Source organism: Cantharellus anzutake (assembly GCF_015039405.1).
Source record: "Cantharellus anzutake strain C23 chromosome Unknown EI90scaffold_3, whole genome shotgun sequence".
Classification (NCBI taxonomy): domain Eukaryota; kingdom Fungi; phylum Basidiomycota; class Agaricomycetes; order Cantharellales; family Hydnaceae; genus Cantharellus; species Cantharellus anzutake.
This window is the reverse complement of record NW_024066953.1, coordinates 2,182,990-2,208,055: the sequence shown is the minus strand read 5'-3', so window position 1 is coordinate 2,208,055 and position 25,066 is coordinate 2,182,990. Positions and strand designations below refer to the sequence as shown.

General features: G+C 48.5%; 11 protein-coding genes across 11 annotated transcripts; 6 read left to right on the top strand and 5 right to left on the bottom strand.

The window, feature by feature from the left end:
* Positions 1-1,930: 1,930 nt before the first annotated feature.
* EI90DRAFT_1332410 (uncharacterized protein) lies at positions 1,931-2,388 on the top strand. Its single transcript, XM_039051678.1, has one exon. The coding sequence runs from the start codon at positions 2,029-2,031 to the stop codon at positions 2,284-2,286; it is 258 nt and encodes an 85-aa protein (XP_038922979.1). The 5' UTR covers positions 1,931-2,028; the 3' UTR covers positions 2,287-2,388.
* A 5,084-nt stretch (positions 2,389-7,472) lies between these two features.
* On the top strand, positions 7,473-7,894 carry EI90DRAFT_3116289 (uncharacterized protein; the record flags this gene model as incomplete). The annotated part of the gene is made up of 3 exons (XM_039062879.1): positions 7,473-7,558; positions 7,632-7,797; positions 7,859-7,894. 3 exons carry the CDS (start codon positions 7,473-7,475, stop codon positions 7,892-7,894), a joined length of 288 nt encoding a protein of 95 aa, XP_038922978.1.
* On the bottom strand, positions 7,857-8,654 carry EI90DRAFT_3278894 (DAD/Ost2; the record flags this gene model as incomplete). The annotated part of the gene is made up of 4 exons (XM_039066638.1): positions 7,857-8,156; positions 8,222-8,320; positions 8,375-8,506; positions 8,560-8,654. 4 exons carry the CDS (start codon positions 8,652-8,654, stop codon positions 8,090-8,092), a joined length of 393 nt encoding a protein of 130 aa, XP_038922977.1. The 3' UTR covers positions 7,857-8,089.
* Positions 8,655-8,691: 37 nt separating this feature from the next.
* On the top strand, positions 8,692-10,037 carry EI90DRAFT_3278892 (Manganese/iron superoxide dismutase; the record flags this gene model as incomplete). The annotated part of the gene is made up of 4 exons (XM_039066637.1): positions 8,692-8,729; positions 8,843-8,988; positions 9,039-9,163; positions 9,217-10,037. The coding sequence occupies 4 exons, from the start codon at positions 8,692-8,694 to the stop codon at positions 9,844-9,846; spliced, it is 939 nt and encodes a 312-aa protein (XP_038922976.1). The 3' UTR covers positions 9,847-10,037.
* Positions 10,003-10,874, bottom strand: EI90DRAFT_1331386 (uncharacterized protein). Its single transcript, XM_039051677.1, has 5 exons — positions 10,781-10,874; positions 10,622-10,730; positions 10,538-10,567; positions 10,446-10,479; positions 10,003-10,398 (listed from the first exon to the last, which is right to left on the bottom strand). Exons 1-5 carry the CDS (start codon positions 10,825-10,827, stop codon positions 10,097-10,099), a joined length of 522 nt encoding a protein of 173 aa, XP_038922975.1. The 5' UTR covers positions 10,828-10,874; the 3' UTR covers positions 10,003-10,096.
* A 757-nt stretch (positions 10,875-11,631) lies between these two features.
* On the top strand, positions 11,632-12,141 carry EI90DRAFT_2904731 (uncharacterized protein; the record flags this gene model as incomplete). The annotated part of the gene is made up of 3 exons (XM_039054177.1): positions 11,632-11,680; positions 11,740-11,806; positions 11,865-12,141. Coding segments are annotated over 3 exons (393 nt in total), but the record flags the coding sequence as incomplete, so codon positions are not given.
* A 391-nt stretch (positions 12,142-12,532) lies between these two features.
* Positions 12,533-14,590, bottom strand: EI90DRAFT_3278891 (autophagocytosis associated protein). Its single transcript, XM_039066636.1, has 10 exons — positions 14,554-14,590; positions 14,348-14,499; positions 14,249-14,284; positions 14,148-14,193; positions 14,025-14,079; positions 13,893-13,963; positions 13,705-13,836; positions 13,489-13,653; positions 13,300-13,400; positions 12,533-13,244 (listed from the first exon to the last, which is right to left on the bottom strand). The coding sequence occupies exons 2-10, from the start codon at positions 14,366-14,368 to the stop codon at positions 12,834-12,836; spliced, it is 1,038 nt and encodes a 345-aa protein (XP_038922973.1). The 5' UTR covers positions 14,369-14,499; positions 14,554-14,590; the 3' UTR covers positions 12,533-12,833.
* On the top strand, positions 14,459-16,382 carry EI90DRAFT_3278890 (GPI transamidase subunit PIG-U; the record flags this gene model as incomplete). The annotated part of the gene is made up of 9 exons (XM_039066635.1): positions 14,459-14,579; positions 14,640-14,704; positions 14,758-14,924; positions 14,976-15,076; positions 15,139-15,338; positions 15,452-15,550; positions 15,602-15,645; positions 15,698-15,822; positions 15,871-16,382. The coding sequence occupies 9 exons, from the start codon at positions 14,459-14,461 to the stop codon at positions 16,095-16,097; spliced, it is 1,149 nt and encodes a 382-aa protein (XP_038922972.1). The 3' UTR covers positions 16,098-16,382.
* Positions 16,383-17,317: 935 nt separating this feature from the next.
* EI90DRAFT_3011825 (uncharacterized protein) lies at positions 17,318-19,251 on the bottom strand (the record flags this gene model as incomplete). The annotated part of the gene is made up of 7 exons (XM_039056515.1): positions 17,318-17,392; positions 17,446-18,076; positions 18,143-18,241; positions 18,326-18,548; positions 18,669-18,938; positions 19,098-19,142; positions 19,179-19,251. 7 exons carry the CDS (start codon positions 19,249-19,251, stop codon positions 17,318-17,320), a joined length of 1,416 nt encoding a protein of 471 aa, XP_038922971.1.
* A 611-nt stretch (positions 19,252-19,862) lies between these two features.
* On the bottom strand, positions 19,863-21,638 carry EI90DRAFT_3011824 (uncharacterized protein; the record flags this gene model as incomplete). Its single annotated transcript, XM_039056514.1, has 9 exons — positions 19,863-19,916; positions 20,352-20,469; positions 20,530-20,578; positions 20,677-20,778; positions 21,012-21,158; positions 21,205-21,270; positions 21,323-21,517; positions 21,557-21,570; positions 21,607-21,638. 9 exons carry the CDS (start codon positions 21,636-21,638, stop codon positions 19,863-19,865), a joined length of 777 nt encoding a protein of 258 aa, XP_038922970.1.
* A 575-nt stretch (positions 21,639-22,213) lies between these two features.
* EI90DRAFT_3011823 (uncharacterized protein) lies at positions 22,214-23,727 on the top strand (the record flags this gene model as incomplete). Its single annotated transcript, XM_039056513.1, has 2 exons — positions 22,214-23,640; positions 23,700-23,727. The coding sequence occupies 2 exons, from the start codon at positions 22,214-22,216 to the stop codon at positions 23,725-23,727; spliced, it is 1,455 nt and encodes a 484-aa protein (XP_038922969.1).
* Positions 23,728-25,066: the final 1,339 nt, after the last annotated feature.

Below are 25,066 nucleotides of genomic sequence, written 5' to 3'. Positions count from 1 at the left end.
TAATTGCGCGATTGTACTTAACTATGTCGCAGTTCATCGGAACCTAGGTATGGTGGAAATTTAGCTTTAAGTTCTGGGACGTTCGTCCTTCATTTTAAAAATTTTCGTGTTGGTTTTTGTATAACTGCGTTTTTACTTCCACAATGGGTAGTTCTCCCTTGCCCATAAGTCTTGGAGACGGAAATGGTGTCCGGAATGTTTGACATTAATAATCATATCTTAGTGCTAAGACCCAAGCCGGGACCGGCCCTGCGGCCGTCTGCTGGTGTGACTGGCTAGTCCTACTCCGCCGGACCCCCCCTATTTGCTATGTTGTTACATAGCTTGAACGGGTCGATTATATAGTACAGCCAATAACCCCGACAACAAGCCAGAAGGACTCCGTCACCCCGACCACAGCAACCAGTCACCCCTACGTATCGATGCGGGTAACAAAATAGAGTACATACAACAATGGGACAATTATCAAGCTGAACGTGCGGTACCCTTCCGTACGCGCCTGGTCGTAGTGTGAGCATATCATATCCATCGGAGATAGATAATGTCTGGACCTTTGCGTTCAGAGGCACCTAAAAACCTCCACCAGGTTCGGCACTGGTATCGCAATAGAAGCCCCAGAAATACTTTGTTTGTTGGGTCTGGGCAGACGGTGGATGTAGTTAATGCAGGGATATAATAGCAGACACAAACCCAAAACGAGGCTTCAAGGCTATACAACATGTTTCACCGAACACAAGATTGAACCATTGATGGTTAGTGTATGTCGTGTTGGATTACAAACCCATGATAAGAAAGTTATCTGCTTGACGATTCTTTCATTCGTCCCTGCAACCCCTAGTAATGATACCCCGACTGAAGAGAGAAATCCCAGGAATAGATTGATGATGCGATCGCAGAGTTCCATCCCCATGTAAGGAAGCGGGAGAATCCCTTCGAACCCGGCCCTAGGCTTGCACACTTACAGGAACGGAAAAGCACCAAACCAAAGAGAGCCGACTCAACCGAGAACTCATGACTGTAGTGTCCTTTCTGGGAACACAAATTGATGTCGCCTGCAGTCGGATAGAAGCCCCTATGTTTGGTGCAGTTACGGCGGAAGACTTGTAGTCCCTGTCGATTCTGTAGTTGAATATCTGGTTTCGCCCGAGCAGAAGGACGTCGGGAACACACACAACAACGACTCCAACAGCGCCGATTGGATTTTTTAAACTGATTACAGATGCATACAGGGCCTGCGCCCAGACATTGAGACTTAACGAATGAGAGCACTAGAAGCACAAGGGAGCCTCGCCGGACGCGTTGGTTGTACGGCACTGGGCAGCAACGTCAGAGTGAGTAGGGTGAACGGAAGGGGTTGGTTAAAAGCGGTCAGATTTGCGTTGGGCTTAATTGCAATCATGACGAGCTAGGTGAGACACGGAGGATCCTCGCTGGTGGGTGCGGCCAGCGATTTATCGTCTTGCGGTTGTGTTGTTCTCATTTGAAGGGGAAGCGTCATCAGAACGAGTCTCATCAAGTTATTGTTGGCTACCGCGGGAAGGGGAGTAAAGGCGTGGGTGGCAAAAGCACGCGGTCTCCCATATGGCGAAAGGCGAACGTGAGATACAGGAGGGATGGATGGGCAAGTGAAGAGAACTGAAATTTGAGCTAGATTGTGGACTCATACTCATCTTTTGGCTAAGTCATGGACTGATACCAAGTGAAGTCGAGACGATGGAGGTGGAACACACCGTTCCCGAAGCAAATTGAGCAAACAGAAAGCTGCTTCAATCCGATATCAGTGATGCTGCTAAGGAATTCGTCTTACATTACTTGGCGGTCCTTCGGTGCACGTCCGATAAGTTATCCCTTAGGCATACGCGCTTCTTCGCACCGACAGACCGACAAGAAAGGCATGTAAACACAAAACTTGGGAGGGATTGAATTGAGGTGAGTCATAGGAACGTGACGACTCACCAGGCCAGCCGTCGTTGACTGGACAATACTTGGCTGATCAAGTCTTAAGAGAGACTATATTGCTATAAAGAGATGCAGAGAATGACTAGCCTCCTAGCAGGAGCTACTGCCCTTTTGAGTTTCCCAGGGGCTGGGCTGAACTTCGTTGCTTCCACCAAGACTTTCTCCCTTAGTCTGTTGGGAATAGTCCTCGCATACACACCCGCCAGAGGGCTTGAAAGGTGTACTTTTCGTGCGAGATCTCTTCTTATCTCGGACAAGCGGTGCATGGCCTTTTGGAGGTGCCTGTTTATCGCCGCAGAGTTGCGCCCTCTCCGCTTCCACCTTTAGCATTTAGCACGAAATTTCACTCACTCACTCACAGAACCGTCCTCACCGGTGAAGCCACATGAAGGTATTTTATCGTGCCAAGATGTTAGGCGTGTATGCACACGAAGAATTGAACACCTCTGGTTACGGGTCCCATGGAGTCACCGTCTCTGTAACAGTATCAGGAGACTGTGATAAGCCGTTGAAAAAGATGGTCCCGGTCGAATGCTCACCGATGATGCTGTCCTGTACGAAGCTGCATTCGACAAAGATATTTCCCAGGAATATGGAGTGGCTCAGGTGCGATTGACCACCTTCAAAATCCAATTATACAGAAGACTTTGCTGTGGTGGCCAAAGCACCAAGCACCCAGCGAAAGAGGTGTTGGCGTGATGTGCCTCAGACGCAGTAGATGAAAAACAGGGCCAACTCCATCAACATTTTTTGTGCAATATTAGCGCTATGGCAATGAGGCCTTTATGTGTGGCTGTCGCAATTACTCCCCTGATAGTTGCCGAAAGGTCCTCTGGATATGGCCATCAGTGATTCGAAGGGACTATTCCTATTTTGTTGTTGGTGCTGGTCGATGTGTCTAGATTATCCTGTAGCTTTGGGAAAGTGAGTCCGACGGTCATTGCCGCTCTGCTTTGAGTATCTTCTTTCACTCCAGGTTAATATATCACTCGAGTGGTTTTATACAAACAACTGAGGCTTTGTGGCAGTGATCAAGTGGGTGCGCTGTTGATCCTCTCCAGCCCTTTCACTTCGCTGCCCGAATACGGATGCCGACGTACGCTGAAATAGCGAGTCGCCCAGCCGCACGGCCCCTCTCCGCGACTGCCTTGTGGCCAGACCAGGATGTCCACCCTTCGTGGCGCATCCCGGAAAATGACATAACTATGAGGATCGAACGGTGGAGACGGGAAGTTTATCTCGAGGTCCGGGCCCTTAATACCCAGTCTCAAGTACGAGCAACAGTGTACGTATTTCTAATCTGATTCAACACAGTCCTTTCATGCCACTCCTCAGACTAAAAGACCAATCACTATCCCTCCGCCAACCTTCATAAATACTCCATATCTGATATTGACAATGGCCTATTCACCCTCCATGTCCTTTTTCATGCCGCCTGTCTTCTGCTTCTCATAACACGTAGTACCATGTGCCGTTCCATATGTTTGTAAGGGGCTGCCATGCCTCGACATCCCTTGATGTTAATGTTCATAGCTTGGTTCAGGCAACGCGCGTAGAAATCCAGTTTCGCAAGTTTCGTTACTCGTAGGCTGCGTTGGCGCGTGTGTGCCCGAACCATCGTCACAGGTGGGCCGGAGCTGGACGGACACTTCCATTGCAACAAAGAACCCCCCTGCTTAACTTTCGTTACCCGTGGAATCATTCCCACCCGAGATGATCTCAAGAGGACCTCCAAACATACACTCCGCTTCCTCTCGCTATTCAACCACTCGTGTGCTTGTCTCGGTCATCATGTTCCCCCAAATCTCTCTGATCCCCATATCTGCACGTCAACACTGTGGGCTCGCGTCTAATACCGTGTTCTGCCGTCATCGAGATGCTTTCTTTTTAATCCACCTAGCTTCATTTGTTTCTCCCCCCAATCGTTGTGTGCTTTATTATCCTCCCGAGGAGCCGAGCACAACACCACTTTCGCCTTGATCGATGCATGTGTCCATATCACCTCAAGTTCTCCAATTATAATTGATATGCCAACCTGTCCCAACCATGTAGGGGATGGTCGGTGACCACATTGTCAGATTCACCACCAACAATCTTATTCCCCTTCGCCACTCCGTTGTCGGAACCGATTGTTGATATTACAGCAACCCATTATCCTTGCCATTTGATCGCACTCATACTGCATCAAGGACAGTGTATCTCCGCTATAGGCTCGGCACATTGCAATACTCAAGTGAATTTAAGATTGCCTCTCGTTATATCTGGTGCTTAATTGGTGTGTGAGGCATATCACGAAAGCGATGGAATAAGTTTTGTCTGGTCGCGGCGGTCGGTTGCGCATGAAACGACCTCAGTTAAACAATCCAAATTATAGAAGAATAAAGCAGACACCAAAAGCGAATCACAACCCCACAAGAAAAAAAGAAACGGAATGCCCCGGTGTGTGGCATCTCGAATTCTATTTCTGAAAAGGAAAGTGTCGCGCGTTCGGCCAATCCCTCGGTCACAGCCGCTTATCATGGTCGAACACATGAGAGGCTGGCAACCTGCCTAAAGGTCTGGGCATCTTCGTGGGGCTTGCGTCCGTGCCTCGGACTCCGCTGTAAAACAACTCGACGCTCTGAGTGTGTCCCTTTTGCTCAGGCGGAGCTTTAGCTACAGACTGATGGACTCCTGGATCAAGGCCACCTTTCTCACCGCATCGTACAAACGCCACTGGTCCGCTGAAACAACGGTCAGGTATCCCTTGATGTTTCACTCCAGAGAACCAGCCCTCTTACACAAATTGATTAGCACTTCTATTGCTTCCACGTGGCCCCTTTGAGCTCCTCCACTACTCCCCCTTACCTGTATTCTATAATGATTCCTTGCGTCCTGTTCGTCGGTATGTGCCTTATCGAGGCTTCTTCTTCTTCGCAGGGACAATAACGGCACGAGCTATCTCCTGTATCATTATGAACCGCCTGAAGAGGTGTTTGCCTGTCATAGAGGCGGGGAGTCCTGCCGCATGAAGTTTCTTTGGTGAAACCTCTGTTAGCTTTCGCGATGCATTGATCAGCCATGCGCTTCCTGAGACTAGGATTGTGAGTAGTCGTGAGAGTTTTTGTCTCAGTTTTTCGTTGCAGTTTTTTTATCGAGAACCGGGGGCCGTCATGACGTGTAGATAATCCATGTTTTCCAGTCAATTGATTTTTTCTTAGTTGCTAGAGTTTTTGAAGGTTCTCATATGGTTTTACTTTCATTGCGGGAGCGTTCAAGAAGCAAGTGATTCATATCCTCCTTTTCTCTCATCTTTGGCGCATATGAACGTGCCTATGTTTATATATTGGTACGGTTTGTCGCGTTTATTTTATTAGTATTGATAACCAAATCCTTCATTAGCTGGCTTCTCTTCGTTCATGGTCTCCAGTGTGGTTCCCATCTTGTTGAGGTTGTTCGTGGCGCTTTGGCTTAGCGCGGGCTTTGCCTTATGATCAGCCTATATACCAAGGTTTGCATGAGGCTACTCAGTCTTGCTCCATTGCACAGTCCGTCAAGTCTGCATCGGGGTACTCGTTGCTCTCCGGGCTCTGCGCTGCTGCGAGTTTGTCCAGTCCGCTCCCTCATTTCCTACGGTTCCGGCATGGCCTTTACCCATTCCACTGTAGTTATTCCGGTCCTGTATCTGTGTTCACAGGTTTTTTATGACCACCGGGTGCCCTGCGCACACGTAGCCGGTGCCCCTGGCCTCTGGAGGCCTTCTACAGGGTGTACATACACCAGGTTGAGTCGGTCTCTATGTGTAGTCTTGTATTTGAGGGTGCGACCGTCGCTGCGTAGTTTATCGCTAATATTTCTGCTGCGTTATTTGTTTATCCATACTGCGTTTTTACTGGTTTCCCTTTACTTCGGGGCCGAACCGTACTTGCCTCTGCGTTTGTCTCACCGTTTCGTGAGCATGAGCTATCCGTGCAGGCGACTATGTCTTAGGACTGGCTTGGGTTGTGGGCTCTGTAGTGTCGAACCGAGCATGGAATCTTTCTTTCCTGAAGTTCCTGAAGTCCTTGTGAATCTCATGCATGGTTCCTTGATTCGGGGGGTCCGAAGATTTTATATCACCTCAGCAGTGTCTGCGTATGCACTCTAGGCCTACCTCTGTCCAGTCCTATTGGTGCTTCGTACGCGCTGAAGCTTGGGACGAGGTTTGCGTGTATGTCTCCCGCTAACTTGTAGCATTTTTCAGGTCTGTCGCAGCCCTGTTCTCGGTGTAGCGCGCATGGCTGGCATGTACAGTTTATTCTCGTTGGCCGATGGAGCTCCTCTTCGCTTAGGCTGGACTGAATCACCAGATCCCCTATGAGTTTTCAGGTTTCCTAGGCATTGGGCTAGTCCGGTTCAGCCTTAGGTTTGCGCTGAGGCTTCGAGCATTGATCTTTAGTCCATACCTGGCTCCCGCGTTTGAGACCTTTCCTGGTTCGTGTGTTAGGGTTCTGCTTGTGTATTTCGATTTTATGAAGAGGCTCTGGGCAAAGATGTTTGTGATGCTGGGGTCGCTTTTCTCACGTTCAATTGTCTCTTTTGGTAGTGGTGCCACGATAATTGCTTCGGCCGCGTCTGCTGCCGCTGCCAGGGATCTATTCTGAAATTTGTCCAGTACGTATTAATTCGCCTCACCCCTATCAGTTGGATGGCCTCCCCTATCGCGGCGGGGGGGCGCTCAGCTGGTCCATGCTTATGGGTGGTGATCGTTATTGTTTGTGTGGGTGGTTTTCGATATGCTCCGGCATCCCTTGCGCAATAGGTTAGGAACTGGGTCATACCCCCAATTGCCATTTGTGCCATTAGTCTACCTTCTAGCGTGGGGTAGGCCTTTTTATTCCCATGTTTTCAGTTTGTTGAGACTGTTGCTGGCCAGGCGTCCATTTTCCTTGGGAGATTTCCGCATTGACTAAGTAGCGTGTTGTGTCACCGTCTCTGAGGATTTGTATTTCTTCCTGTATTTTTTCGGAGTTTTCAGGATTTAGTTTTCTGGTGTCCGCGACATTTTTCTGTAATCTTTGAACCCCACCGGAATTTGTCTTTTGGGTAGGCAGGACTCCAGCCTCTATGACTTCTCCTTTGGGGACGAGGTTTCTGGGTCTTTTCCACGTCCAGAAGTAACATACTGAAGACATTTGTTGAACTAGTGGCCCTTTGTTGTTATGGTTATTGTTCTTTTTTATGGGAAGTATTGTTATTCTGACGCTTTGGCCCTTGTTCCTTTGTGCCACACAGAAATGTATATAAGTATATACAATGTGTGAGCTGAGAGCACGATATCTAATGACAATGTGATATCGTGCTCAAATCATGCTTAGCTTAGGATGTCGGGCTGCGATGCCGCGATCCTACACTTGCTATGTGCAACTTGCAAGCCAGGCAATCAGCATGCAAGAAGTTCGCCAATTGATAAACACTTGTCCTTCCACGTGACTTTGTTAATCCTGACATCGACGTCGGACAGTGCTCTACAGATAGTCTCGCTTTCTCTCGGCATGTTCGGAAGACTAGTTCACTACGGCTTTGACGCGCTGCTGATAAGCGCCTTTCTTGCTGGCATTAAACGATCAACTGGATTAACGTGCGTGTTTGTCCGCTGACGGAAACTAGCTCCTGACCTCTCTCGCACATCTGTATCTCCTTATGCTGTGCAGACCGCGACTTTCGAACATCCCAAATAAGGATGTGAGGCGTAAGCCACTTTGTTATGCCAAGAGATACTCTCCAAAGACTGACAATTATCAACAACCTCCAGAACTTTTGAGGTCATACCTCGAAGTTGGAGAGTATGCTTTTGATTTAGCTGTTGTTTTCTTTGGTGTAAGACCTCTCACACACTCTTTGCTTCTTTGCTACGTGGCACTTACTTGACGTCCAACAGCGATCACCATCGTTCGAGCGCTCCCGGAGCGGCTAATTACGTGACCCGCAATAAAGAAAAATCAACTGTTTATAAACCTGTATCTCAGCTTGTATTCGTCTTCTAGCCTCTTCGTGTAATTCGCCCCTCTCTGCATATAGCATACGTGTCTCCTACAGCACACAGTATCAGGCGACCCACATGGGAGAGTTTCTGGATTGAAACGTGGATACATCAACGGCAGGGTGTTGTTTACCCTAAGAAGTTAAACACAAAGAAGTGTAATACAATTGAGCCTACGGTAAAGTCAGCAAATGCCCTGCAATCGATGGTGTGAACATGAATGAGTTCTGTAGCGATTGGACAGAATTCAATAGTGCTAACCGTTGCGAAGATATGGTGTTGAAGTGGGAACGGTTGCTAGGGTTTACTTGGGAGCGTAGTGAAGCTGTGAGGACAAATTGACCAATGGTGCTGGCGAATCTGTAAAGGTGAAAGTGTAAAAACAAAGCTGTAGTAAAGGTTTACGCTACTCACGCAGCCAGGAATGCATTATAAGGGAAGGCAGTAACGAGGACACAATAAGCAAACTGTATGATGCCCGACAGCATAATGAATGCGAGAAACGAATCAATGACTTTGAGATTCGAGGGGGTCGTGTCGAGATAACTGCCCAAGTCGCTTTCAGTGTGAGCTGAATGTTGGTGCTAGGCGAGACTTACTTTCTCCAAAGGGTTAGAATAGCACTAGGCTTCGCCTTTTCAGGCACCTTTTCGGGTATCTTTGCGGGCACTTTTGCAGACGTTCCTTTCGCCATGGACGTGGCCAGTATCTGATTCAAATTGCGTCTCGTGATGCCTAAATCTGGTTCCGGCGCGTTTCCCGTGACTTGGTCTTCATGTGCAGGATATTTCGCGTCTTAGGGCCTCCACGCTGGGGCGCTTCGCCCCGACGGGCGGAAATAGCTTCATCATTTTTTTCTTCTAGGCCTCCATTTTCTCGAAGGTCTTGTCGCCATGTGCACACCGTGCCTAATTTGAGATATGACATTGACGAGGGGATGGGTGACTTCCTATCACCAAAGGCGCTTCGCTTGTTGGCTGTTGAGTATCAGGGAGGTCTTCTCTCCAGACTTAATGATCAGGTAAAAGGTATGGTCCTATTTTTTATGAAGTGCCTAATCGAACGCCTTCCATCCCAGATACACAATATGAGAACCTGAGTGTTTTTACCACAATCGTGAGAACAGCGCAGGACCCAAATCAACCGCTTGCGTTTAACATGGCGAGCCAAGCCATGAACAACAGTTTCTTTCTTGACCACCTCGTGAGCAGCTAGACATGGCCTTTGTTGCACTCGTGTCCTCACTTCAATTTCAGAGACCTCCATCAAAATACAGCCCTTCACAGAACCACGAGCGAATCATGAGTGGGAGGCTGCACCTGGGAGTTGATAGGAGCTTTGGCTCTCTTTCATTACTTAAATCTACCCTGAGCGCGGCAGCAATGGGGATGATTTCCTCCGGGTGGATCTGGCTCGTAACAGACCTACAAAAAAATCTGGCCATCATCCCGACGTACGGAGCAGGAACAATTATTGTTCGGGCTAGAGCACAGAGAACCCCTCGCTCGGGCCCCGTTATCGGTGAAAGTACTCGCCTCTCTTCTCTTGCCTACTCCCCATCCTTCGGCACACCAAACACATTGACACCAACACCGCCTGCATCGCCCCTTTCCTCCCCCTCGCATTCCTCGAAAAGTAGCAACCATGCGAATCCCAACCAAACAAGATCGGTGAACACGTCTGCCAGTGGCTTCACGGGCAATTTAACCCAAGTTGGTAGTGTGCTTAATCCTCTCTTCTGTATCTCACTTCACGAGCATGCCTGGATGACGGACTATGGACTTTGGGGGAAAGAGGAGTATCTGAAGCGGTTTTGGAATGTATTGGATTGGGAGAAGGTCTCTCAGACCTTCGATCATTGGAATCCCCGAATTGATGATGAATGAGGCCAGCATTTGAAACCTTCATGCTTTTCCAGACCCTCCGTACTCAACATTCAATACATTATTATGACGGGTATTAAACACTCACAGATAAATGTTTGTGAGTTTGGGATCGTCATCTGTTTATTGAATTACTTGCTCTATCCCAAGCAAAATACTAATAGTAACGACTTATTAAATGAAGCCGAGTCCATGCCTCGCACCAAATGAGAATACACAGCAAAATGGCAAGATGGGAAAGAAGGGGGATGCCTCAGTGCTGATGGTTTGGTTGTGGATGAATATTATCACCCTCTAGCTCATCCTCATCTTCCTCATCAACAGCGAACAGCTCCTCGCGGTCATCCCATACATCCCGCATTCGTGATGGGTTTCTCGATGTCGGGACGTTCTCTGGTTTCGATTGCTGGCGGTAAAGGGGGAGGGCATGAGCTTCAGATGTGAGACTATCCAGCTCGTCATCTGATATGGCATCCGCGATATCTGCATCGATGGGTTGATATAATCGTGCGATTTCTCGTCGCTTGCGATAATATTTTTCAAGGTAGTATGCAACTGAATCGTTTCAGTGGTGAAATATCCTTTAGGGATAGATTATGTACCTGTGAGCCCACATGAACTCCCAAGGATATTTGCCTAAACAGAATAGCATTGTTCAGTAGGGTAATATGAGTGCGGATAGAATGGTGCTTACAATGATATCCCCTGCTTCAAATTTCCGATACTTACATCTTTCTCAAACAAAAGCCAATTATTGAAGAGGGAGAGGACTACCCACTGGCAACATTGATTGTACAATCTCGCTGAAGATACCTCCCACTAAGAAACAAACACCGAACGTAAAGTTGAGTGCAGAGTAGCGCCAAAACCATACTCGACGCGCATCCCTGATAAATGCTGGATATTTATATCGGCCAAACCAGTGCGCATTACTCACTCGTCTACATCAAATATCCAGTAGAAGACACCCGTTGCGGTGCCCATACATACGAAGTGTAGCACTTTGTCGTTGAATGGGACATGGCTGTTGGAATCAAATATGGGTGAGAGCTATGACGTCGGCAGGAAAATGTCCCACATGGTGGTGAACCCGAGCAATCCTAACAGGGTGAGGATCAGTGCGGTGAAAAATAAGAACCACTACGATGCGCGCTCAGGTGAGTAGTGACTTCTAGGTCATAGTGCTAAGGCGCTGGGGACACACCGGCCGTAATCGTATTGGAAGGTCTGTTCCCTTGAGCAATTTCACTTTGTATGATCTCAGAATAGCTTTCTTGGCGCGTTTGATTCTTGCACGTAGACTAGGGCCGATGCTAATACGTTTGGGATCTTGGGAATCGGAAGACAGTCGGGGCATATTTAACTCAGCAGGGACCGCGGAAAAATGGGCTTCCGAGATAGTTGCTGAGATGAGGATGACTGCCTTTACGCACCACGCTTGAAGTTTGTTAAAGTCGGTAATCACATGACTCTTCCAGATCCCAACATCTGTCAAAAGGCGAAGCTTCGAGGCGGAAGGGCAGATTGGGAGGTCCCCAAGAAACACAGAGATTGCTATCACGGTGCCGAGACCAGTGAAGGGCATTGCAAAAGATTTCTAGACCATTTGTGGGAATTATCTTGAAGAACTTTATTGCCAAGTAAACCATCGACATAAAAAATATGGTATCCTTCCAGTAAGTATTATAATCTGTTTCTCTGTGTGAGTGAAGATTCAATATGTCATAGGTGTGACGGTATGTTTGTTCTGGAAAGCGAGCGGGTTTTGATGCTCATTGCACCCGGGCCACAGGCTGCTCAGACGTGATCAAGAAACCAGCGCTCCAGAAGCACTACGGTGAGGAAAGTTTTTTTTTTTTGCGGGGGCTTCTGCCAATTGTAAACGCACATATTTAGCACGTTGTCACGCTTCAGTGTCCTGTCTAGACTGTTCGCAAACATTCCAGGGTCCTCGTGAATTCATGTCAGCCATACTAGCTTGAAATTTCCCTGTTTCTTCTCTGAGGATATATTCTCTTTAGGTCTCATGTAAGGTGCATCTCTGAAGCGGAGAAATATCAAGGGGCATTGTACAAGGGGCGCAAGCACTCTGTAAGTTGTTGTCGCTTTGTATCAGTACCTGACATAACTGATGTCCCCTCATCTAGGACTCATCTTCGCGTAAAAATGATAATAGAAGTAGCGGGGATAAGCATGAGAAATCTCGAGGTGGGGGTGATGGAGAGGGGCTACTTCAAAGTTGCGAGCCCAGCAGCACCAACACCAAATTTACTGAATCAAAGGCGAAGTCTTATGTGACTCCCCCCAACATCAGCCCTAAACCCACCTCACCGGACCTGAGTCCCACTGAGGATTCTTCGAAGGAGACATACACACAAAACAAACCTCATCAACTCCGTGAAAAGGCTGGTGCTGTCTACTGACACTCTCTCATGGTACGACGTTTTCTGACACGCCTTGCCAGGACGCTGCTACCGACAATTCCGAAACTCTAAAACAGTCAAGCAAGCGCAAAAGGGACAATATTCCTTCAACAAAAGCAACACCCGGATCTGATGGCGTGGAGGCAGTAAAACATAAGAAGAAGAAAAAGGTTGATCATGCTAAATCACCACCCGCTGAGCCCGTCACATCTAGCACGGCGTGCCTTGACCTGGGCAAAGAGGCAATTTCGGAGAAAGCGACTCCAGAGGGAAAGCAAGAGAAGGACCAGCAGGAGAACGGCCGAGCGAACAAACGGCCCAAGAAGTCCCATAAGTATCGGGAACGCCACAAATCGGAATCCACCATGGTCAAGGCGTGAGGTCTCTCTTGCGGGCCTCGCGTGACATGATGTCCTTATTCGTGATTGGGGAACGTTGAATCCTTGTCGTGATCGGACGGACTACTTGATGTTTTATTTGTTTCGGGTTATGATACAAATAGGTTGTGAAATGCACAATTGCGCGAGTCCTAGTCTAGAGAGTACACGAATGCAAACGCTGTCACTCCTATAATGCCGTGGTAGAATCCACTTCGATGGTCGGCACGATGCTGGCGATGAATTTGAGGAACACGACAAGGTACATATCGACTCGCATTCCCTCTGAACTGCCGTTGTTGTTCTGGTCAGCTGCTGGAGTTGACGAATTGCCTCCCCCTGTAACCTTTCGCACCACTCCACCAAACCACCGCTTCTTGCCGTCAGCGCCTTTCCCAGGGGTATTCGCCTTCTGCTCGTCGATAACCCCAGCGTTCATGCGTTCAATAACCTTCTTCATGACGTCTGCATGTTTGCAAGGGTGAACTGAGGCGACTCTGAGCTTAGATGAATGAGGGAAGGGATCGATTGTGACCGTTTTAAAGGCATGATCGGCTGATACATCTTGAAAGACTTGGGAAGGCGTGAGTGGATTACGGGCCTACAGACAAAACCAAGTGAGCAGCCAGAGAATCAAATATGCATCCCAAACTCACCTCGTCATAGCCTAGAAGCCAGATTCGTGGTGTCTGATAGTACTTGTCGTAGGTAATCATGACATCGTACGTCCGTACTTGCAGTAAATTTCCTTTCGCATCTTGGAGCGGTCTATTCATGCCCATCATGTCAGGTAGTACTCAGATGAGGAGCTCCGGTCACTCACTCCACAGCAAGTGGTTTTTGACCTTCGTCCTCTTCTTCGAGACCCTCCTCCTCCATGTCAGGAATGTCGTCGATGTGAGGGGAAGCATTGATATCCAATTTATTCATCGCGGCTGGGAGTCCAGATGCCGGGCCATCGAAATCTGGAATGTCATCTATGTCTCCTATGTGCGCTGCCTCCGAAGGTTCTGGGGATGATCTCTGAGCTTGCAACCGAAATGGGGAAGATAAATACTTACTTCGCCCAGAGTGAGTCTGAACCCATTCCTCTTCTTTGTCATCTGTGCCTTCCTCTGCAAAGGAAAGCATCTTCTCTGCATCCTCATCAGCGTCTGTATATGCTAATGAGGTAGCTCGCCGAGGACACGGCACTAATGGAGCGGTAAATGACCGGCATGTCTGCGAATAGAGTATCGAAGGCACTTACCTGCTCGTGTCATCAGATACTGCTTCTCTGGTGGCAAGAAGTCGCGTGCTTTGGAGGGCTCGCCTTTCTCCCTGGACACGACGATTGGAAATAGTTCATTCAACTGAGCTTTCATCATCAGTAAAAACTCACCACGTCCATAGCGGAAATTTGTAGGTGAGGAAATCCCCAGCCGCAACGAACTCCTCTGATCAAGGGGTATATCAACATGGGCTATCAGTGGGAAGGAAAAGGAGATCGGTAGCACATAAATACCAGGTGTAATGCGACCATGCTCCTTAAATTTGCTCTCTCGGAGAACCTAAGCATCACGAAACTCAGATGTACGCTTTGCAGTCAGTGCCAATGGACTCAACTGGGCTTAGATAGTCACGCACCGCCCAGTACTGCGACTATAAACCAGCGATCAGTTAGAGCGGATAATTAAAAGGGCTTGTATATGAAGTTTGACTCGCCTGAATGGCATGCAAAGACATCGTCGCGACCTGGGTATCAAAATGCGAGATCGACGTTGACAGCGTTCAAGGGATGATCACGTGGGATTTGGAATTAACTGGTTGAGCTCGATGCTTGCTTCGTTTGGTCTCGTAGTGTTCGTGCTGCGAAGCTCACTCTTCCTAACTAATCTGCCTCAATGGCTTGAACATGATGCACAGCTCACCTCCCCTTTCACTGATTTTGTTCATTGTGAGTGATGGAGAATCATCCCTGTCATATGATACTCAAGTCTTGCCAATGTTGGCGCAGTGAGGGAGGGGGTGTACCTTTTTGAAAAAGGGTATGACCCCTACTCTGGCGGCATAGTTCGGCATGTGAGTGGCCGGGTATTTTCGTTGTGGGTCTTCTCATTCATACGCTGTGATAGCCACCATTATATCTGGCTATTTTTTCTACATTATTGCCGCTCAGTACGAGGTTTGCAAGCGCACTATGGGCGATTCTTGATGGTGTAGGTGCATGGCTACTCTTGAAAATATGGAGGATGCGGAGTCGGACGAAGGACACATTCCAAGAGTGCTTGATAGTCTCTGCGTAGGTTGGTTTGTTCCTCGTGTTCCTGGTTAGGGCTCATATGTATGTCAGCTATCTCTTGCATCCTTACATTCTCCTACCGACCCTCGCTTTATCCACATCTACCGTTGACAATACTTTATTCCTAGCGAGTTTATTCTTTGCATCACGAGGTTAGCATAACACAAGGCATTTCTTTTCCATTTTGCGCTCACAATCTTCCTAATGCCTGAAGGCAACAAGTCGACCTCACTCTTGGCCCTCGCGTTTCTAACCTATTCTTCCCTCACCTCCATCCTTCTTGCACCGCCGATATCACTTCTGATCCTCCGTAATCCCACCTCTGCGCTCGCGGACCCATCCATGAGTCGACTGCCGAGGGTAACTTCCATGATGAAGTTACTTGCGGAGTTTCTCTTGTACCTAGCTATACTGGTCGGGCTGTCCACTTATCTGATGGACAGCCCTGCTTGGATATCTCGCACATGGGGTGCCATGTAAGCCAATGAGCCTCGTTACTTTGTCGCCCAATCGTTGATGTCTTTCAGCATTCTACTATCCGACCTCACCCAAACCCCGGACTTTGGTGGTACTTTTTTACAGAGATTTTCGATCATTTTCGACCTTTCTTCCTCGCATGCTTCTCGGTGCGCCGCTCTATTCTGCCATTTTTGCGTTATTGATGCAAGATCACCCAGATGCACTTGATGGTATACCCTGTACCTGTAGTGGTTAAACTAGGGTGAGTGGGTAAGCTTGGCTATGACTCGAAGCTCATGCATCAGCTCTCTTAGTCACGACCCGTTATTCGCTACGTTTATACTGGAGGGGATCATTGCCACTTTCAAGTCATACCCTACACTATCCGATCCGGGGCTCTTTACAGCCATGTATACTCTATTCCCGGAACTACTACCTCGTATGTTGTGGTCCTTTTTCGCGCTCCACTAAATTAACTCCAGTTCAGAATTACGCCATCCCCTACCAACGGTCATGCTTCACATGCACTCTGCGCTCCTCCTCCCTCTCTTCCATCACTTGTGGATGGGCCAGGGTTCTGGAAATGCCAACTTCTTCTACGCTTCAACGCTCGTATTCGGTTTGGCAAACGCTGCTGCCGTTATTGATGCATTAAGGGCAGGACTAAGACTTGGCTACGGTTCTCGCGAAGGTTATGAGCTTGTTCAGCTGTAGGCTTCACTAATGGCGGAACTTGGTTCCCTCTGCGGCTTGGCCTCAAGTCAAGAATAGCCACCCAATGAAAAGAATTTGATTGATGGATCAAGGTTGAATACCTAAGAACTGGAGCTATTGCATCGGACCTCACTCACATGCGCTTTATTCGTTGTCGGCATCCAATATCAAGTCATGCCCTAGCTGTCGGCGAGTACAACGAATTGTCACTATTTGCCATCCCCAGTGTACTGTAAGATTAAATAGCCGTTGTCGGGGACAGCACTGACTGGGGAAAGGAAGAAAAGCAAAAACACAATATACCAATCAAGGTAGAAAGGAGGGTGGTTGCAATTGGGAAGAAATGAATGATCATCAGTGGGTTAAAGTCCAAACAAGCAGTTCAGATACACGTATTAAGATATTGAGTCTGAAGATCAGCGAACGTGATACGCACATAAGCAGTAATGAGAAATTTATGTAGAAAAGAAACGTCTGGCTTACCGGACAGCTCGAATGTAGAGGGTATGAAGGATGGCAATGAAGATGTTGACCAAAATGATGCCAGTGAGATGTGATTAGTATAGTGTGCGGAAGCTTGGGTACTACGTGACTTGAACAGGTTCAACGTGAGGGACGTTCGAAGGTTAGCGTTGATATGAGCGGGGACAAGGAACAGGGAAAGAAAACAGTAAGTGGGAATTAGATGGGGGAGGTCATCGACTGGTAGCAAGGGCGAACCAAAGATAGGGTGACTATGGGAATAAGAGAGGGTGTGCATTGAGGTATCTCGTCGCTGACAAGGTCTTGCTTTAGCCGAAGGGTGGTTGGGGCGCCGCTTCTATGGAACAGTGCCTTCACCGCTCCTAAGCATAGACAACGTTAGGGAAGAAGCTACTTCTGTAGCGGGTGTAGGATCCGGGATTGAGTGGGGATGAGAAGAGCTTGGGGGGATAGAACTAATGGTGTCCTGCTGGAAAAACTCGGTATCACGGAGGGAAGCGGGTGGCGGGTCAACTCGTGAACGGGATCGCGACGGCGAAGGGGAACGAGAACGAAAGGGGGACGGAGATAGTATATGAGGTCTGAAGGATGAATTACTAGGAGGGATAGCTCGAGTTGATGAATGATCGTGCATAATCGTAGAATCTTGATGCAGTTCTGAGCGCCTCGAGAGCGAACTTGACCGCGACCGCGACCGAGATGGCATTGACGACCGTAACTGGTTCGAAGGATGCATCTCAACCCTTTGCTCTTTCTTCGCATAGCTTGTCCCTTCCCTCCTCGACCACCTCCGCCCTCTCCCACTGAGACCACTGAAAATGCTCGCAATGGGACTTGAATTCCCCACTTTCACTCTCACATTTACCTTCCCTTTCCCTTTCCCTTTGCGTCCCCGCTTATCTCCATTCTTTTCCCCGTCCATGCCAACAACTACCTCAGTTACCACATCATCACAAGCACCTCGCTCCGCATCGTCCTCATCTCGCACTACCCCCATCCTCTTCTTCCCGTCTTCCCCACCGATGATGCTATCCGTAGCATCTCCACGAGTAATGGAGAACGCACGGCGTGCATCACTGGTCCGAATGCCCCTCGAAAACCATGATCTCGGGAATGACGATATTTGTCCTGCCGATTCAAAAGAGACATGCCTTCTCCCACTTCCCACCCGTTCCGCCTCCGCATCAACGGCGCCTCCACTCCCACTGGCCCTTCTCCGACCCGCTCTCTTCCTGACGGCGGCCTCAACAGCTTTCCATCTCTGTCTTACCCTCCTGCGTCTTCCATTCCCACCTATACTCTCTTCCTGCTTTATAACAGATGCCGTAACAGCTTTACTACGTCTGCCTACTTCTGTGACGCTATATACCACCAGTGCGTTGACGCAGACATCTGAACCACACGATGTGATGCATATCCAACCGCGTTCTGTGCCCTGGAGGATAGTTAGCACGGTAACGTTTAAGGCCGAAGTGACAAGAGCCACGAGGGATGCGCTAGGAAGGATGGTATAATGTAGACGCATAAGGAAGTGAACACAGCCAAGAGGGTCCGCAGCTTACATGAGAGTACGAGAGGCAACACGCCGGAGTTGAGGAGAAATGATTTTATCCCTCGCCAAGGGATAAATGAATAGTGAGGTGAGTAATACAGTGATGTAACTGCAATAGACGAAGCCAAACCGAATAATCAGCTATCATTATCGTAGATCTCCGATCTCCCCGTCTAATGACAAAAACACTTACACATCATAGCTGAGAAGGAGTAGACTGGACGGCCTTTGCAGTCCAATATAGCACAAATGTTCTGTGTGCCTTACAGGGTATTTGAGGGCGAGGACTGGACAGCTCGCGTACAACGCTAGGGAGAACACGCAGAGGAGATAGATGGGAGATCTCCAGCGCGATGGTGGACGGGAGGGATCTTTCGGTGTGGCCCAGTTGGACCAGACGATCCAGACTCGTTCGGCTGTGTGAAGAGAAATATATGAGATGAATATTCATCGATGAGCAGCAGGGACGATATGAAGGATGACATAAGCTTCCAGTGATGGTTTACTCCATATATGGTCAGATGAGCGGGACGTACTCAGGAAAATGTAGATGAAGAGTTTTGAGCTTGCGTAGAGGAAAACACAAGCAAAGAATGCCATCGTGCAGCTTGTCTTGTTCAGCTCTAGCCCAGCGCCATGGACAAGGACACCACTAAAAAGGATAAAAAGAAGGGAATCCGTAAATGCGCAGATTACGGCGACGCGGGCTATGGAAACGTTGCGCCAGTTGCCGAGGGAAGTGGTGAGGGAGGAGGTACGGGAAGATGCCGTGCGGCGGGCGAGGACGAAGGACAGGGTGCATGCACCTGTACGTGTATTGACGAACCATGCCGGGGATAAGTCATGTTAGCATATCGTAATCAGTAAAGCAGAAACTTGAAGAAAAGTGGGATGTAGTCTGCAATCCTTGCCATTTTCACCAGCCACAGCGCGCGTAAGATGGACAAGATCAAGTTACAACATACAATGTTGAACTGACTCAGTGTTCACATGCGGCCCCACATCGCGTACTAAATAAGGTTGAGCGAGGACTAGGAAATGCTCACTGAAAAAATGTACAACTGAACTGACGACCCTCGTCCATACGTTAGGGAAGAGGGCAGACGTAGAGTTCAACATGGTGACTCGCTCCCCCCCACTGATCCTCTGTCCCACACAGAAATCCCAGGGTGGGATTGTACGGGCCGGAGTTGGTTTCGCAAAGGACTGCCAACAGCAGGAAATGCGGAGGGTAGCAGGTTGCGCTAGCTGGGGCAGAGAGAAACCACAAGCTTAGTTGCCTTTCGTGTCCGAGTCGAGGGGTCACCGTCGGAGTTAAGCGAGATAGAGTGTCTGAGAGTGTATACAGTATATAAAGAATGTTTTTTTGTACTGGGCGATCAGCGAATGGCCGGTGTTTGCCTCCGAGCCTTGCTTTGAGACTGGCATTGGGTTTGATTTCGATGCTGCTCGACAGCGGAATACCAACTCCGGGCATTTCTAATCCTCGCCCGCCATTATCTTATCGCTCTCAAAACCGGAGTTTCAAACTAATCGTTCGCCGTTATTGATGGCTGATGGCTGAGTAGGCAGGTTGCCAGTCTCTATTGGTGTATGAGGATTTGTTGGCGAATACTTGGATTTGAACGTTGCTGTCTGCCGACGTGCAATGGTCTCGCTCACTAATAATATACTGTTTGAATGATTATCAATATTAACCCCGACGTCGAAAAGTGCTGCTGCATTTAATTTTAGCGCTCCGGCTTATCTCCGTGGTGACCACCAACAGACTTGAACTTCAGATCCTACTCACGCCAGGTCGTTCTGAGTATCGAACTGAACCCGAACCGCCAGTCGTGCATACACGAACGTTCACTGACGCGTCTTCGAAGGATAAGGTTAAACTAAACATTGAGCCGATTTCGCTTGTTTGCACCGAGGGGCCAACAATGACTCAGCATTCAAATTAGCCGAGGACTCGCTCTATACTTATTCCTCGACAACTACATAGCTACAATACTTGAAACCTTAGCCGTTCAACGGAGTTGCGATATTGCAAAACCTAGGACCAAAATCAAAGTCAGCCACAATGCGCGTACTCCGCCCTTGAAATGTCTGTGTGCTCGTAAGCTAGATCTCATCTCTGGCTTGAAAGTTAGCGAGCACCATGTTCAAAGCTTCTCACGATCGATCTGTCTTCGATTTAGATGAATGAAAATCTTGGCGTCCAAATGGCTTACATGAACATCGTCCCTCCCACGAAACCTTAGCCCAGGCGCTCCGCGTGAGCGAACGAATAAGCAGTCCATCTGTTGTGTCTCAAAGTCCTGGCATTCGTTGGCCATGGCGGGACCGCGCCTCTGGTCAAATATATACATGCAGTCGAGGACTTGATATGGGTCGAGCGCAGTGGCTTACAGGAAGATGGTCGCAGCCTCCTCATGAATCGGCGTTTCAGTTTTCGATACTGTTCGGAGGCGTGGTTCACAGCGAAGTTCAGGTAACCATGCCCGATCGCTTATTCGATCTGATTGCCGCATACTGGCGAGACAGTTATGGACTTACAAGAGACCCCTATCACGGGCGGTTTTATATCCACATCCCCCCCGTTTGCACCAACTCGTACAAAGTCTCGAGGTGGGTGTTCGCCTTGTACCGGCACGGGTTCTGTTAAATTAGACTAGTCAGATGTTGACGTAGCGCTCAGCGGCTGCACTCCAGTTATATCGTAAGGTGAAACCAAAAGATTCTTATTAAGCCTAGCTTATACTACATCGGAGCTATGCCACAGATCGACGGACACACAGACGCGTCGGGGAGGCGGTGTCAGAATTGCGGGAGGTTAATGTCAACACATGTGGGGTCGGTATCGTGACTTGTATTCCAACAGGTTCCGATACCCATGCCCATGTTCCCATCATTGTTGCTGCTGTACGTATGGGCATCGGCCGCAATCCATCTGCTAGTCCATCGACCCACATTATTATCCTCTCGAGATTTTAAGCCAAGTCGCCCATGCTGTTCTCTACTCTTGAGGTTCTCCCTGCCTGTATATCGAATCCAGAAGCGCCATCACGCCTGTCTTCAATATACATACTGCTTTCGCCATGGATAAGCCCCAAACCTGGTCACGGATCTTCACGTGTCCTTTATGGAAGACTGGGGAAACGCATATTGGGAGCTTGGGAGTTTTCTCGAACAACGAGCTCACATGGAGTATATTCCCTCATGGTTCTGTCGTTCAGAGAATTCCCTACTAGATATAAATGTAGCTCTGTCATGTTCCACAGCATCTGCAGAATGATCTCAGAGAGGTTTTTTGGCCGTACTGGGATCGCTGCCTGTCGCCGGATCTCAAATGGAATCTGATTCCAGGATAATATAATGCCCGAGTTCCTTGCCGATACTGTACATGATTAAGGGGAAAATATCAAGGAATACGCACCCATCTCGGCCTGCCTACTTGTCATTCTCCATCATTTATCCCGAAATTACCGTGCCTGACCATCTGTCTGACTGGCATTCATGGTTGTTCAGTATTTGAATATTCTACAACATTGCTCCGAGGTCGAGGACCTTGAATTGCGGGAGACCTCTCATCATTCTCTCCCCTGAGGCACTTAGGACGACCGGGTCTTTCCGGTTTCTTCTTGAAGTTGCCAAATGTCGTCGGTACGATGTGGGCGTTCTTTTGGCCTAGTTTGGTTTCAATACTCCTCGAATGGATTATACTGATGGGGTAGTCCGATCTCGATCGCCCCTGGAGAAGTTATTCCCCTCTGTTTCTTCCCCATAATGTGGCGAGTATTTATCTTGAAGACGACCATTCGTCGCGGGTAGATGACCCGCTACATGTAGCCTCGGCCACGCATGTGTATCCGTTGGCACTAATTCTTGTGCGACGACGTGTGAGGCTGATATCGCTTTGCATTTGAACTGAACAGTCAATCAGGACTCATCGCGGTATATACATGTATGCGCGACTCCATTCTCCTGCCACAACATTTACTCTGTTTTCGTGTCGAGTCTCGAGGCGAGCGTTACGATCCATCTTGCGATGACATGGATTCTGACGAACTTGCCCCACACAATCAGCACCACTATGAGCGGTCCAATTACCTATCCAGCGACCCATATCTACCACCTCCCGGACGAAATTTTGAACAAAATTCTCGTCTTTGCTGTCCTTGGTTGTTCGAACTCTTTGCTCCCCTTGGACATCGTGTCCAGAAACGCCATCACATCGGTCTCCAAGCTATGGCATTCGTTGGCAATTGATGAGCCCCGAATCTGGTCACGGATTTGCATGAACCACATTTATAGTCGTGAGGATTGGAGAAAGGCACTTCGGGGATTTGGGGCCCAGCCAGGGATGCATCCAAAAAATCAGGCTTACTTGGAACGTCTCCCCATATGGTTCTCTCGTTCAAAGGACCTTCTGCTGGACGTAACCATCACTTTCACGAATGCATCAGAGGGTGTGCAGAATGATGTAAAAAAGGTGGCTTGGCCGTATCTGGGTCGTTGCCGATCGTTGAACGTATCCTTTTATCTGGATTCATCGATGGCGGGTTCGGGCTTCATGGTCGATAATACCTTTACATGGTTCCCACTGCCCAACATGCCCCATCTCGATGTTCTAAGTATTTGCCTAGTGTCGGGGGGACGATATCAGGGAACACGAATCCATCTTGGTCCACCTCTCACTTTGCGCCAGTTTGAACTCACCGGAGACACGTATCCTATCTTTGATTCGGAAATCACGGCTGTTGACCATCTGAGTCTAACCGATCTTAATGGCCATTCCGTGTTCAAGGCCCTGCAACATTGTCCCGATGTGAGGCAACTTACCTTGCAACGGACCGAACGCCCTTCGCCACCCTTCCCTCCACATCTATCATTCCCCTCTCTTGAGGTACTTAAGGTTACCAGCTCCTTGCAATTTCCTATCGAGGCTGCCCCGAACCTTAAGCATCTAGATTGCTTCAGTTGTCACGACCCGCATCAAACGTACGAACTTGTTCGTGATTACGAGCAATGCTTCTCGAATCTCGAAATATTCGCCTTCTGCGGCCTCACTGTGGATACTCTGCGGAGTATTGGAAATCAATCCTTCATTCGCTCTGAAAATCTCAAAGCGATCATATCGTCATGGGGCTCGGATCCAAGAACGGTCATTGAATTCTTTAGCCTACCTATCAGTCCAGATGCATCTTATTCTCCCATGACTTTAACCGAGGGTTCGGTGGACCGGCCCTTCCCCGCTCTCAAATTACTTGTCATTGATGATATCGACTTTGACCTCTCAGTTTGGCATTCATCCTCTGGATCACTGGTTGATAATTTAGAAGGCATGCTCGGAGCTCGGCCGGAACTGGTTTTGTATTGTGTATCCCCAAACCCCCGCAAAGCCGTGACAAGCACTGTCTTAGAATTTGCTCGCCGTATGGGTGGGCGCTTCGTCATCACTCACTCCCGTCCTCATTTAGACGCTGATGAATCTGTGGAACAGTGCATATGGCGATTCACGTAAGTGTGATCCTTGACCCATATCAGCATAATAGTCATTTTGCTCTCCCTTCATCTAGTCATGGACGTTTACAATTTGGAAATTAGTTATAGAGAGAATAAGGAGTGTTTGGTGTGGGTTCCTGTAATTGGAAAGCGAAGAGGCTCAAATCAATCCAAAATGACATCAGTCCGTCGTTGCATCTTCGAGCTCGGCATGGCACACGTAGTGAAAGCAGTCGCATGGAGCAAATAAAGATAAGGAACGGACCAGAACACGAGTTCACTTTGGTTCTTGTGGGTTGGAAAGGGGGGGGGGGTAAGGGGTCTGAATTTGGTACTTCAAAGTGTTTCACGCTAAGGGTCATCTGCCAGCCATCCGGACAAATGTGCGTACACACGGGGTTCACTGACTGGGAATCATCCTAATGATATCCTATTGCCGTAAGTACAAGCAAGGTTTTCTGTCTTCGCCAACCACCCTATCATTCCAATCGCCAGCGCTGCCTCCACGCCTGATTCCGACCCGGACTTAATTCCCTCTTAGTCGTTGGGAACTGGGGTGAATCATTCAAGGTCGCTCGACCTGTGGGATAGTTCTCTTCGAGCAATTGACCAAACGTTGTCTTTCCATCACCCGATTTTGTACCAAGTTCATAAGTTCAAATATCATTTTGGAAAACAAATGTACGGAATGTACATCTGCGTTGCGGTGATTGAGCACCGACGTGAGATATGAGAATGATGTGGAGATGTGGAAACAAGGCGCGGGGGACCCATCTGGTTGGTATGGGGCATCTTCAGAGCTATGGCCGAGGCAACTGGATCCGCGCAGCAGTTCATATGACGATTCACATATGTGTGATCCTTAACCCATATCAACCTAATGTGTGCTAAATATTGCCGTACACTCCCTTCATCAAGCCATGGACGTTTACAATCATGAAATCAATTGTAGAGAGAAGAGTGTTCCTGCGGTTGGAAGGAGAAGAACAGACAGTAGCTGCAGATCAAACGGAAATCACGTCATATTCGAGCTCGGCCTTCCCCCCCACTATATCCCCTCGAGATCTCCCTCCTTCCGTTTCTCCTCTCGTCTGGCGCACATACGTAGTGAAAGCAGCTGATGGTTCCACGGAAGGAAAAGGATTTATGACAAAGACCACACCCATTAAGCGATGAATGTGTTGTTGCGAGACTGATTGTAACAGTGGGGAGCCAGGAATGGAAGGTTGGATCAAAACTGTGATGATTTGAACAAAGTATAGCAAACAAGGACTCAGGACGAGCACAGCTGCAACGTAATGATACAGCAACCGTTAGTACACTGTATAATCTTGTTTGCAAGGAGGAAACTACATACCGCCTTCTGGATAATCTCCTGAAGCTGTCTACGAACTTCTAGGGCGTGGGGGGAAGAGCAATGAAACGGCGGTCCTCACGATGT

What these genes read in the sequence shown, in the direction of transcription:
- EI90DRAFT_1332410 (XM_039051678.1), top strand. Translation starts at nt 2,029, where the DNA reads ATGCAGAGAATGACTAGCCTCCTAGCAGGAGCTACTGCCCTTTTGAGT.
- EI90DRAFT_1331386 (XM_039051677.1), bottom strand. Translation starts at nt 10,827, where the DNA reads ATGGGCACCGCAACGGGTGTCTTCTACTGGATATTTGATGTAGACGA. An exon ending in TTGTACAATCAATGTTGCCA is followed by an intron (nt 10,568 to 10,621) that starts GTGGGTAGTCCT and finishes GAAAGATGTAAG; the next exon opens with TATCGGAAATTTGAAGCAGG. An exon ending in TTGAAGCAGGGGATATCATT is followed by an intron (nt 10,480 to 10,537) that starts GTAAGCACCATT and finishes TATTCTGTTTAG; the next exon opens with GCAAATATCCTTGGGAGTTC.
- EI90DRAFT_3278891 (XM_039066636.1), bottom strand. Translation starts at nt 14,368, where the DNA reads ATGTCTTTGCATGCCATTCAG. An exon ending in TGTCTTTGCATGCCATTCAG is followed by an intron (nt 14,285 to 14,347) that starts GCGAGTCAAACT and finishes GCTGGTTTATAG; the next exon opens with TCGCAGTACTGGGCGGTGCG. An exon ending in GTATCTGATGACACGAGCAG is followed by an intron (nt 13,837 to 13,892) that starts GTAAGTGCCTTC and finishes CCGCTCCATTAG; the next exon opens with TGCCGTGTCCTCGGCGAGCT.